The sequence below is a fragment of the Amyelois transitella genome, chromosome 7 (assembly GCF_032362555.1).
Source record: "Amyelois transitella isolate CPQ chromosome 7, ilAmyTran1.1, whole genome shotgun sequence".
Lineage (NCBI taxonomy): Eukaryota > Metazoa > Arthropoda > Insecta > Lepidoptera > Pyralidae > Amyelois > Amyelois transitella.
The window spans coordinates 730,489-743,264 of record NC_083510.1 but is presented as its reverse complement, the minus strand read 5'-3'; the positions used below and the strand labels follow the sequence as shown (position 1 = coordinate 743,264).

Here is a 12,776-nt window from a genome sequence, read left to right as displayed (position 1 = left end):
CATGTCCTAATCCAACGAAAACATTGTAAAAGTTTCAGTTTGTGTAAACGTCTTGGGGAATACTATAATTTTCAGCAAATCCCAGATTGAGTTAACCCAAAAATAAGTTTTCCGATTCCAAGGAATAGATTTGTTTGTAATATATTTATTTAATTATTAATATACATATTTATTGTGCCGTGTAGTTCCCGGCACCAGTACAAAAATAATAGGACCACTCCATCTCTTTAACATGGATCTCGTAAAAGGCGATGTATGTATATTTATTGCACAAAAATTTACACAGTTACAAGAAATAGTAAATAGTTATAAAAGATATAAAATCACTTGCAACATACATATATATAATCACGTCTATATCCCTTGCGGGGTAGACAGAGCCAGCAGTCTTGAAGGACTGATTGATTAGGTCGCTCGGTGACCACGACTTACTGTAACATTATTCGAAACGTCAGAGATAAAGGTACGTTACGTGCGCGTTTAATACCTGTGTTATTTATAAATAGGACGACTCACGTCTGGTGATGGAATATTTGTATTGAAATTATTAATTTTATACTTGTTACAATGTTCTACGTTCTTTTTTGCATACATACATACATATACATATATGGTCATGTCTATATCCCTTGCGGTGTAGACAGAGCCAACAGTCTTGAAAAGACTGAATGGCCACGTTCAGCTATTTGGCTTAATGATAGAAAATTAAGATTCAAATAGTGACAAGTTGCTAGCCCATCGCCTAAAAAAGAATCCCAAGTCGCCTTTTACGACATCCATGAGAAAGAGATGGAGTGGTCCTATTCTTTTTTGTGTTGGTGCCGGGAACCACATGTCACATTTTTTTGCAGTTTAGATTTTTTAGTGAATTTAATTTCGATAATAAATCTTTTTATATTTCTGATCTCTGAGTTTTGTTAAGCAAACCCATCTTGTGCCATGATGGCACTGTATTAGGTGAAAGTGTTTTTCCCCCTTTATCACCTCTTACAACATCTACGCGATAGAGTTATAGTGGTTCCTTTCTTTAATTTCGGGAACCACATGACGTTACAACCCCCCTTTTACAGACAAAAAAATGTTTTGGAAGACAGTCTGGAAAGTTTTCGAGATAGCAACTATTTATATGAAACGATTACTGTTTACCTCAGCCAAACCGGAGTTATGAGCATCAGATATTACACGTTTTACGACTGTTATGAAGAATATTTTCAAACAGTGAGATGAAGCCGAAATATTTATGTAGTAGGTAGTGTTAAAACCAAGTTCGTTCGAGGTAGACTTTAAGGTCAAATCGAGTTGACTAAAGGCATAAATACATACATACATAATAATCACGTCTATACGTAGATATCTGTTTATAAATATTGGAAATTCCCCTTTCTGTGCAAAGATTCTTCAATTATTACTACACATTACTGTGTATTATTGTATATTTCCAATTTTATCCTGGGAAAATGCAAGTATTCATTATTTTCGCAGTTCCTACACTTTGACCTTTAAAAATATGATCATTTCTTTCTTCCTTATGGATGTCGTAAAAGGCAACTAAGGGCTATCCCTTAGTCGCCTTTTACGACATCCATGGGAAAGAGATGGAGTGGTCCTATTTTTTTTCTAATGGTACCGGGAACCACACTATCTATCTAGACTCAATATATTTCTCACGGACTGTCCTGGGCTATGCCTATGACCCCAGGACAGGGTAAGGAAGGCCAGGATAGTTTACATTATCCGGGTTCAATAAAATGGCGACATGCAAACTACGCAACATGTAACAGAAACTAAACAAGAAGGTTAATTACCTGTTGAGATGAGAAACCTTCAAATTTTCCCAAAATCCTTTGTAGGCAGTTCCCGTTAAGACGGCACGTTTTGTGAAATATGTTACTCGTATATGACTTGATGTATAGCATCTGAGCGTTAAAGATTTATTGACTGACTCAACTGATGAGTATATCCAGTAGAGATTTATTGATGTGTTATAGATATCTTGATCAAATTAAGGACGTCCTGGTAAAGGGTCAGGCCAAAAGTACCCGAAACCGCCGAGCTTGGATGAAGAGAGTTATGAATGTGGATGAAGCGAAGGAAGTATGCAGAGATCGTGGCAAGTAGAAAGAGGTAGTCTCTGCCTACCCCTCCAGGAAGGAGGCGTGATTTTATGTATGTATGTTATAGATATCTGACTGTGGTGTGACCTTCGTGTAAAAAGTGAAAAGATAGATAGACAGTGAAAAGATTCGCCTAATCACGGATTAAGTATCATCTATAACCAATTTGAGTGGAATTTGTTTTTAGTCTATTGGCTTGCAGAACATCTTTTGCGATGTCCAACCATGATCTTTGGGTATGATCATAGCCTGGAGGTAGCGCCATGGACAGACATCTGTTCCCCTAGGAGTCTGCCGTTTTCCGCATAACATGGCCGTTATTCATATATATATTCAGGGTGACTTTTAATTCAACTGCATAAATTTAACTGTTAAGTGTACTCATCTAAAGAATATTTAAAAACGTTAATAGAAAAATATCAGTTCATATTTCAGAAAGTACCAAAAATAATAAAAGTATCAAAATCCACGATCCTAAATACGTCATATCACCCCGGCCGGCGGAAAAGCGACGCGTAAGATTTCTGAATCTTAAGCGTTAGAGGTCAATATTAATAATTCGTTCAGCTGAGCGATCTCGACAACACTGTACTTTACTTGATCGTGATACTAGAAAAATAATTTATTTTTCAGACATTTATTTACATTTTTAGTTTTAATTTCATTTTGTAGTATTGGTCTTTAATAAAGCGTGTGACGTAGTTTTTGAGGGTTTTTTAAATATGAAAATGATGACGTTTAATTTAAATAAAAATAGGCTCAAACGGCTAAGAAGCATGGGTATAGTCTATGTTTAATAGGATATAGTTGTTTGAAATGTCACCCTGTATATATATGTATATATATATATATATATATATACATAAATAAATAATCATGGCCATTCATGAATCCACTCCATCTCTTTCCCATGGATGTCGTATAAGGCGACTAAGGGATAGGCTTACAACCTTGGGATTCTTTTTTTGGCGATGGGCTAGCAACCTGTCACTATTTGAATCTCAATTCTATCATTGAGCCAAATAGCTGAACGAGCCCATTCAGTCTTTTCAAGACTGTTGGCTCTGTCCCGCAAGGAATATAGACGTGACCATATGTATGTATGCATGTCTCTTCCCCGGAAAGATAGGCGGATACAAATTTACTCTTTCCACGTTTCTCACTCATAAATTTTTAACCCTAGCAAGACGGTTGAGAAAATACATCATGTAGCATTACGTATTAAAAGACCTATTTATACAATCCGATCGACACTTCAATATGTCCATGTTTGATCATCCTAAATATACAAGTGGCCGTATATTTTTGTAGGCGAGATAAAATGGTCGTTTTACTCAAACAAATACACGTTAGAACGCAGGTAATGGATGTACTTATGTAACTTAAAAGAAGTCGTGTGGTTCCCGGCACCATTACAGAAAAGAATAGGACCACTCCATCTCTTTCCTTATGGATGTCGTAAAATGCGACTAAGGGATACTCTTATAAACATGCGATTGTTTTTTTTTAGGCGATGGGCTAGCAACCTGTCACTATTTGAATCTCAATTTTGTCATTAAGCCTAATAACTGATCGTGGCCATTCAGTCTTTTTAAGACTGTTGGCTCTCTCTACCCCGCAAGGGATATAGACGTAACCATATGTATGTTTAATTAAATAACAATGAAATAAAACTGTCTTGGCATAAATCAGATGAAAACGGATTAAATTTTCGATACTGTGACTTCGGATAAGGGTTTGTTCTTAGTTATTGCTCTAAGGGATGGTCATAAAATAGAACAACTACGCAATTAGTTCTAGTGTCAGTTCGTTATCTGCCCATAATGTGGCCATTATGAATTATTGCCGCCCGCAAAATGTTGCCAGCTTTCGTTCCAAACATATTACGTTAGGTTATACGTTTCGATATAATTATGGTAGGTCCGAAAACATAAATGTGAAAGATCAGCTAGGAACTTGCTTCTTCCGTGAGTTCAACCGGTTTTTTTTTACTTATATAGACGTAAGAGAAAAAAATATATAATACTTAAGGCCGCCCGCGACTTCGCCCGCATGAAAACCCTATATGTTATTCTGGGTTTTCAGCTACCTACGAACCGAATTTCATCGTAATTGGTTCAGTAGTTTTTGCGTGAAAGAGTAACAAACATTCACACTGACATCCTGACGTACTCACTAACTTTCGCATTTATAATATTAGTAGGATAGTAGGATCTATTTTATTTTATGATAAACAAAAAAAGAAATGAAATGAAATACTGTTTTTTAAATTATAAAATGTTGTGTAATTCTCGGCACTTAAGAATTAAACCACTTCATTTTTTCCCATTCATTGTCGTCAAAAACGACTAAGGGATAGGCTTATAAATTTAGGATTCCTCTTGTAGGCTACCTGTCACTTTTTGAGTCTCATTTCCATCATAAAGCCTATGAAACTTTTTTTGTTGTGTAGCTCCGCGTCTGCGCCTGGCCAATATAAAGGGTACCTATTATTTATTTTGGAATCTGGTACAGCTGATATCGAACCATAACAATATCGATGATGAGCATTTTCTTTAGGCGAAAAAAAAAATTGGAAGGTCTGTATCATGTGATATAGAAGCCAAAGCCAGGCAGGACCAGCTACTCTGTAATATGTACGGTAATTTGAGTAAATTTAATAACCTTAACCTTCGTATTTCTTAAAATACGCAAACGGAGTTGCGGACGTCAACTAGTATTTTAATATCACTCGAACTTACTTCGAGGCTAACTCAATCTGTGTCAGTTGTCCCTTAAAAAAAAATTTATCATGCAATTTTCTCCTGTTCACAGTGTCACCAACATATTCCTCGTCAACCTGTCGGTAGCCGACCTCCTGGTGACGCTGTTCTGCATGCCGGTCCAGATCGCCAAGTCGGTGACCCTATTGTGGTACTTCGGTGATGTCATGTGCAAGACTGTCAACTTTCTTCAAGGTAAGTTCGACGTGAGAAGACTAATAGGTAGTTTCATCACGAAATTACTGTTATGTTGGTAGGTGTAATATCTATAAATACATACATATAGTCACGTCTATATCACTTGCGAGGTAGACAGAGCTAACCGTCTTGAAATGACTGAAAGGCCACTTTCAGCTGTATGGCTTTATGATGGAATTGAGGTTCAAATAGTGACAGGTTGGCACATCGCCTACAAGAAGAATTCCCATTTTATAACTTACATACATCGTCGACGGCCTCTGTGGCGCAGCGGTAGTGCGCTTGTCTGTGACATCGGGGGTCCCGGGTTCAAATCCCGGCCAGGGCATGATGAGAAACGAACTTTCTCCGATTGGCCTGGGTCTTGAATGTTTTATCTATATAAGTATTTATAATTATAATAAAATTTATAATAAAATATAGTATCGTTGAGTTAGTATCTCGTAACACAAGTCTCGAACTTACTTCGAGGCTAACTCAATCAGTGTAATTTGTCCCGTATATATTTATTTATTTATTTATACATACATGTAGTCACGTCATATCACTTGCGGGGTAGAGAGAGCCAACAATCTTGAAATGACTGAAAGATCACTTTCAGCTGTATGGCTTTATGATGGAATTGAGAATCAATTAGTGACAGGTACAACAGGAATCCCAAGTTTATAAGCCTATCCCTTAGTCGCCTATACGCCATCCATGGGATAGATATGGAGTGGTTCTATCCTAGATATCCTATATATCTGAAAGTAAGTGCCAACAATTATTAATGTACTGGCCGCCGCTTTAAGTGGCTTTTCCGCGCAGACGCTATGCCTGTTGGGATCATCAAAATTCACTATAGTGCTCCAAGGAGTACGTAAGACTGCTCTCATCTAAAATGTTATGAGTACGCCAGGTCGTTGAACTCGGATACATTTTGTTCAGTCCGTAGGCGTGTAAGGAGATGCTTAAAGAAATTCTTTGGTCTTACAAATGAATTAATAATGAATTAACGGCTCAATTACGCAAATTGAGCTAGGACTGAAGTAATAAATAAACTTCAGTCCTAAATATACAGTAAATAATTTATTTTGCTTAGTAAATGTGGTCTGTGAGCCTGTTCCAGACTATACCTGTCTTTCCTTTTGGGTCATAATTAGGTGCCGAGTGATTCACGACACTATAGAATAGGTACACTCAATCTCTTCCCATGAATGTCGTTAAACGTGACTAAGGGTAGGTACATGTATTTATTCATCTATAGCAAGCTTCCATTCTAGATTGGTAGCGAAAAAAAACATTGTGAAAAAAAAAACTACATATCGTACCTTTTATTCCACGCAGCCTGTAAAAAGGCTAAGAAACTTTGATTCCTTTTTAGGCTATTCGCCTAAAAGAACAATCCCAAGTTTATGAGCTTATCCCTTAGTCACCTTTTACGACATCCATAGGAAAGAGAGCGGTCCTATTTTTTTTCTATTGGTGCCGGGAACCACACGGCAAACCAACCCGAATGAATAAAATATATTAATAAATACCGAAACAAAAATTTGTTATCATGTTTCCCTCTCTCTCGTCTTACGCAGAGATGAGAGAGAGAATCATGATAACTGTTTCAGGGCCCTGCGTCCGCCTAGTTATCATGCCCATTCCTCTCTTTGTAAACAAAATGGCCGCTCAAAGCGGTTTGCATCGTGTCAGTTGCATGTTTCCGAGTTAACTTGCGTGAAACTAATGTAAGTCGCCGACTGAGCCTCGGTAACTTTGTTAGCAAGTACTTAAATAGACCGGAGGCTATGCTTATGTAAATAAATATAAATAAATAAATACCGGATAAATTACACAGATCGAGTTAGCCTCGAAGTAATGTACTGGCTACTAATACTAATTTAAATCTAAGATTTCAAGTAATTATCCCACACTAAAAATGACGACGTTTCATACAAACTTGCAACCGCTATTTCACCTCCTTAGGAATAGAATTTCCAAAAATCCTTTTAGATTTCGAGATTTCGTGATTCCTAAGTGAGTGTTTTTCGCTTTTATATATATATATATAGATATAGATAAAATACAGTATCGTTGAGTTAGTATCTCGTAACACAACTCCCGAACTTAATTCCGAGCTATCTCTACCTTGAAATATATTTATTTCGTTATCATTCCAAAACGCATTTCTACAGATGAATAGTTTTGCAAACCTAGCCCCTGGGTTTGCAATGAAACAGCAAATTGATTTATTTTCAGTTCATTTGTTAACCGAGTCTGAGTATCGTCGAAGTTAAATTGGATCGTGTTATACCAATGCGCTTTGCAATGTTTTGATTTATCTTGAGTTGTTTCTGAATGAATGAGTGAATTTATTTATTTAAGTAAGTAACAAAAGACTCATAGTATGTTAGTAGTGCTTATTATTATGTACAAGTACAAGTTAAATATATAATTTTACTTTGAGCATCTTCATCTTTGAGGGGCCATTCCTGTACCACTCCCCTCATAGCTGTTTAACTTTGTTTAATATATATAATATATATAGATATATATAAATATAAAGACTAGCTGTCCCGGCAAACGTTGTTTTGCCATATAAATAATATTTAAGTTATCTCTAGTTTAAAAAAAAATGTTAAGGGTGAACAACCCTAAACCCTAAACTAAGGGGTATGAAAAATAAATGTTGGCCGATTATCAGACCTACTTAATATACTCACAAAATTACATGAGAATCGGTCGAGCCGTTTCAGAGGAGTACGAGAACGAACATTGTGACACGAGAATTTTATAAATAAGAAGATATTCAGAATGAAAGGACCTACAACACAGGCTTTCTTAAGTACTTTTACTTATAACCTCGTAGGTTTTAAAAGGATATAGTATCTACTAGTGTTTGCTAGCAGCTTTGCCGCGTTAAATAAAAATGGAACGTCAATAAAAGATGGCGGTTGCTTACTGACTGGTTTATTAATTCAAAGGTGACATTATATTAAGTATACCCTACACCTTTCCCCTCTTACTATAGTTAGGAGTATATCTAAACTTATCTAAACTTAAAGAAAACTGCAATCTCATTTATTTTCTATTTGCCCGCTTGAATGCACGCAGTGCGCGGGCAGACGCATTGGCGCCAGGGGAGGTGGGAGTTGAATCGCCCTCGTTCGGTGGTTGCACAGTGACCCGTCGCGCATCTCCTTCATCTACTCCCACGTCCCCCACGTCCGCCGCGTCTTCAGACTCATCGGCATCCTCCCGACCCACGTCCTCTTTCTCGCGAGATGAGCTCAACTTGGCCTGGGCTAATGAAAAACGGGACTTATCTTTTACAGGCAATATCTGATCGTGGTGTCTACGCCACTGTAATCCATTGTCTAAACTTACTTTATACGAAACGGGGCCCGTTTTTTCAGAAATACTACCTTTTTCCCATCTATTCCCTTTCACAGAATAATTCCGGACCAGGACCGGCTCACCAATGTTCATCGCTCTGGTGGTTCCACCCGCATTGGTTACCTGACGTTGCTGTGCGGCACGTACCACTGAAGACAGGTCTGGTCGCAGCGCATCTAAGCGACTGCGCAATCGCCGTCCTAACATAAGGACTGCGGGCGGAACTCCCGTAGTTGCATGTTCACAGTTACGATAGGAGAATAAAAACACGTTCAAAGCTTTCTCTACGGATTCCCCTTCATGTAAAGCCCTCTTAATAGCTTTTTTCACTGTTTTGACTGCGTTTTCTGCTGCCCCATTGCCTTGCGGTCGGTAGGGTGCCGATGTCACGTGCTTGATACAATTTAAAGAACAAAAACTTTTAAATTCTAAGGAAAAGAATGGTGGGCCGTTGTCCGTCACGAGCTGAGCAGGAAGACCGAATCTAGCGAACACTGTTCTAAATGCTGAAATTGTGGCCTGGGCGTCGGTGCGGGTCATCGGTATCGCTTCGATCCATTTGGAATGCGCATCTACTATTATAAGGTACCTTGTACCCGCACAGTCGCCAAAGTCTGCATGAATACGTTGCCAAGGTACCAGTGGGTATTCCCACGGATGCATCCTAGCGTGGGGGGGTGCATCTCGGACCGCACGACATGCTTCACATGTGCGACAGACATTTTCTAAATCGTTATCCAATCCTGGCCAATAAACATAATTACGTGACAAATTTTTCATCTTGTTAATTCCTAAATGACCTTCGTGGATTTCTTCTAATACCGTTTTACGTAATTTTGGAGGGATTATAATTCTATATTTGTATATAAGACAGCCTAATTCCGTAACAATCTCTCTTCTTCGTTCAAAATAAGGCTTTTCTTCCTCACAACACGCTTTTGACGGCCAACCAAACTTAACATAACCTAAAATCTTACTTAGTAATTCATCACCATTTGTTTGTTTACTAACGTCTCGGAAATCAACCGGTAGGTTGTCGTTATCTATAACTACATTCATATAACCTCGCGGCGGTGTGGTGTAGCGGCGCTCACTAGACAAAGGTAAGCGGGACAGCGCATCGGCTGGACCGTTTTCACTCGATCTTATGAATTCTACTTTAAAGTCGTACGCAGCTAAGCGGACGGCCCAGCGCTGTAGCCGGCTCGCGGCTGTCTGGGGAATGCCCTGTTTCGAACCAAATATATGGCTTAAGGGTTGGTGATCAGTACGCAATGTAAATTGTCTACCGAATAAATAATGATGGTGACGCGTTACCCCAAAGAATATGGCAAGCGCTTCCTTATCCAACTGACTATAATGTTTCTCAGCCTGGTTGAGCGTGCGCGATGCACAGCTGACGGGGCGCTCGCCGTCCGGCAGCGCGTGCGCGAGCACCGCGCCCACGCCGTACGCGCTACTGTCTACCGACAGCACAAGGGGTCTCCCCTCCTCATAATGTGCTAGTACCCGGTCGCTCAATAACGCCTGTTTTGCCTCTTTGAACGCGCTTTCACACTCTGTCGACCATTCCCACAAGACGTCTTTCTTCAAAAGTTTCAGTAATGGATGTAACATGATACTCAAGTTCGGTATGAATTTACCGTAATAATTTAAAATTCCTAGAAAGCTTTTTAACTGTGTGACGTCAGCTGGTCGTGGAGCATTAGCTATGGCGTCTACCTTTTTTGGATCAGGGTGTAAGCCCGTTTTGTCAATGATATAGCCCAGGTATTTGACACTATTTTGTAAGAATTTACATTTCTCTATTTTAACCGTTAACCCCATGTCCTTCAACCTTTTCAATACCTGTCTCAGATTACATAAATGTATAGCCCTAGTGGCTCCCGTGACGGCGATATCGTCCAAAAATACAACAGTATTTGGCACTCCCCTTAGGGTCTCTTCCATGAGTCTTTGAAATTTTTCTGGAATACAGGATAAGCCATAAGGAGTACGACGATACACGAACGTCCCCAGGTGGGTATTTATTGCAGTATAAGGTTGTGAATCTTCTGTTAAAATCGTTTGTGCGTAAGCATGAGTTAAATCAATTTTACTAAATTCCTCCCCACCACTGAGAGTCGAAAATAATTCTTCGATGCGTGGGAGGGGGTAATATTCGCGTTTTAATTTAGGATTTATCGTTACCTTATAGTCCCCACATATTCGAATATCGCCATTCTCCTTGACCACAGGTACAATTGGTGTGCCAAACTCGGCATGCTCCACCCGGTATATGGTACCCTCGGCCTCGAGCCGCTCGAGCTCGGCCCGCACGCGCGCGCGCAGCGCCAGCGGCACGGGCCGCGCGCGGAAGTACACTGGTTCTCGATCCCTTAATTCTAATTTTATTGTTTTTTTACAGGTGCCTAACTTGTCAGTGAAAACTTCGGGAAATTCTGCAGCCAACCGAGTCACAATCGAGTCCTCATGGATCTCATGAAAAAAACTGATTTGTTTGATACTTAGCGCTCGAATCCATTCCCTACCGAGTAGTGGACGGCTACCATTCTTAATAACATGAAGTGCCAAATTTTTTTTAGTTACTTTTCCAAGAGTCACATTTACGGCTATCGATCCGAGAGACTCGATCGGTGAGCCGGCATAGCTGCGTAACAAAATGTTCTGACTAGTTATTGGTTTATGTATAAAATGTTGCTTATAGAAACTTTCACTTATCGCCGAAATGCGACTGCCTGTGTCAATTTCGCACTCTACGGGATAACCATCAATATGCACTTTAATAAAAAAAGGTTTTGTACCTTTAGCCATCAGTTCTATGTTGAAGATGTCCTCGTCATCCGAAATCTCCTCCGGTTCACATACAAAATTCTGTCGACCGAAGGGTTGATTACCATAACGCACTTGTTTACACATCACCTTTAAATGACCTCTCTTATTGCACACATCACAGTTATAATTCGCGTACCGGCACCGGTCCGGCGGATGTGCCTTCCCGCACCGCCAGCAGGCCGCTGACCCCGCGCCGGCCTGCGCGCCGCGCCCGCTGCCGCCGCGCCCGCTGCCGCCTCGCCTCGTCCTCGCCTGATGCAAGCCCTCTTCCGCGCCGCTGCTGGTCGCACCTGAAGCCTCCTGCACGCCCACCGAAAGGGCTCCGCTCACTTCCGCGTGCCTCTCTGCAGCCTCCAGCGCGAGAGCCAGTTCGACCGCCTCCTTATACTTGATATCTTTTTCCGCGAAAATTCTAGATCGCATAGCCTCGTTCGCCAAGCCCGAAACAAATTGATCACGGAGGTTCTCTTCCAAGTTCGCCTCAAAATTACAGGTTGTAGCGAGATGTTTCAGATTCTGTAGGTAGTCCGTGAGCGTTTCGCCGACTCGCTGTCTACGCAATCGGAACACATGGCGTTCCGCGATCTCCGATCGTTGCGGTTCCAGATGTTGTGCCACGAGATTCACTAATTCATCGAAGGTCTTCGACTCGGGATGAGCCGGCGAACATAAATCGCACATAAGTGAATATGTGGCTTGACCGACAATCGTTATCAATAACGGAACACGCAATTCGTTTTTGATTTCGTTAAGCACAATATACTGTTTCACTCGGCGCACGTAGGCCGGCCACTTTTGAGAATTTAAGTCAAAAGGTTCCAATTTTCCTATCGGCATCTTATTCACTTCCCGTTATTTAAACAATCACGAATAAACAAACGCGCAATGCTCGTCGCCAGTGGAACGTCAATAAAAGATGGCGGTTGCTTACTGACTGGTTTATTAATTCAAAGGTGACATTATATTAAGTATACCCTACAAAAAATATCCGTTATTTCTAGTTCAATTAAAAAAAAAGTATGTTGCATGTCTGACATCGGATATCCATACTAATATTATAAACGCAAAAGTGAGTTCATTCATCTATACATTCATATAATCATGTCTATATCCCTTGCGGTGTAGATAGTGCCAGCAATCTCGATGAACTAATAGGCCACGTACAGTTGTTAGGCGATTTAAATAGTGACAGGTTGCCGGCGCATGGCGTAAAATAATAATCCCAAATTAATATCCCTTAGTCGCCTTTTACGACATACATGGGCAAGAGACGGAGTGTTACTAATCTTTTTTATTTGGTGTAATTTTTAATAAACCTGTTTAATTTTTTAGAAGGCGCTAAATTAGCGCAAGTAAAAGATTACTATAATTATTCATATAACATTTTATCAAAAAGATTCAGTTTAATGTTTGACTTATAATTAAACCAGATGTAGGAACTAAAGGACGTTACTGTTAAATACAAAAACATTGTAACAAAATTGTATTGTATTTGTTACGG

General features: G+C 39.8%; 1 protein-coding gene across 3 annotated transcripts in view; it reads left to right on the top strand.

The window, feature by feature from the left end:
- LOC106143561 (neuropeptide FF receptor 1) overlaps positions 1-12,776 on the top strand; it is an 86,897-nt gene that overhangs the window by 43,354 nt on the left and 30,767 nt on the right. For all 3 annotated transcript variants that reach the window (XM_013345684.2, XM_060945237.1, XM_013345685.2), the window contains exon 3: positions 4,929-5,071. In XM_013345684.2, coding sequence (XP_013201138.1) covers positions 4,929-5,071 — 143 coding nt within the window. The remainder of the gene's footprint in view (positions 1-4,928; positions 5,072-12,776) is intronic.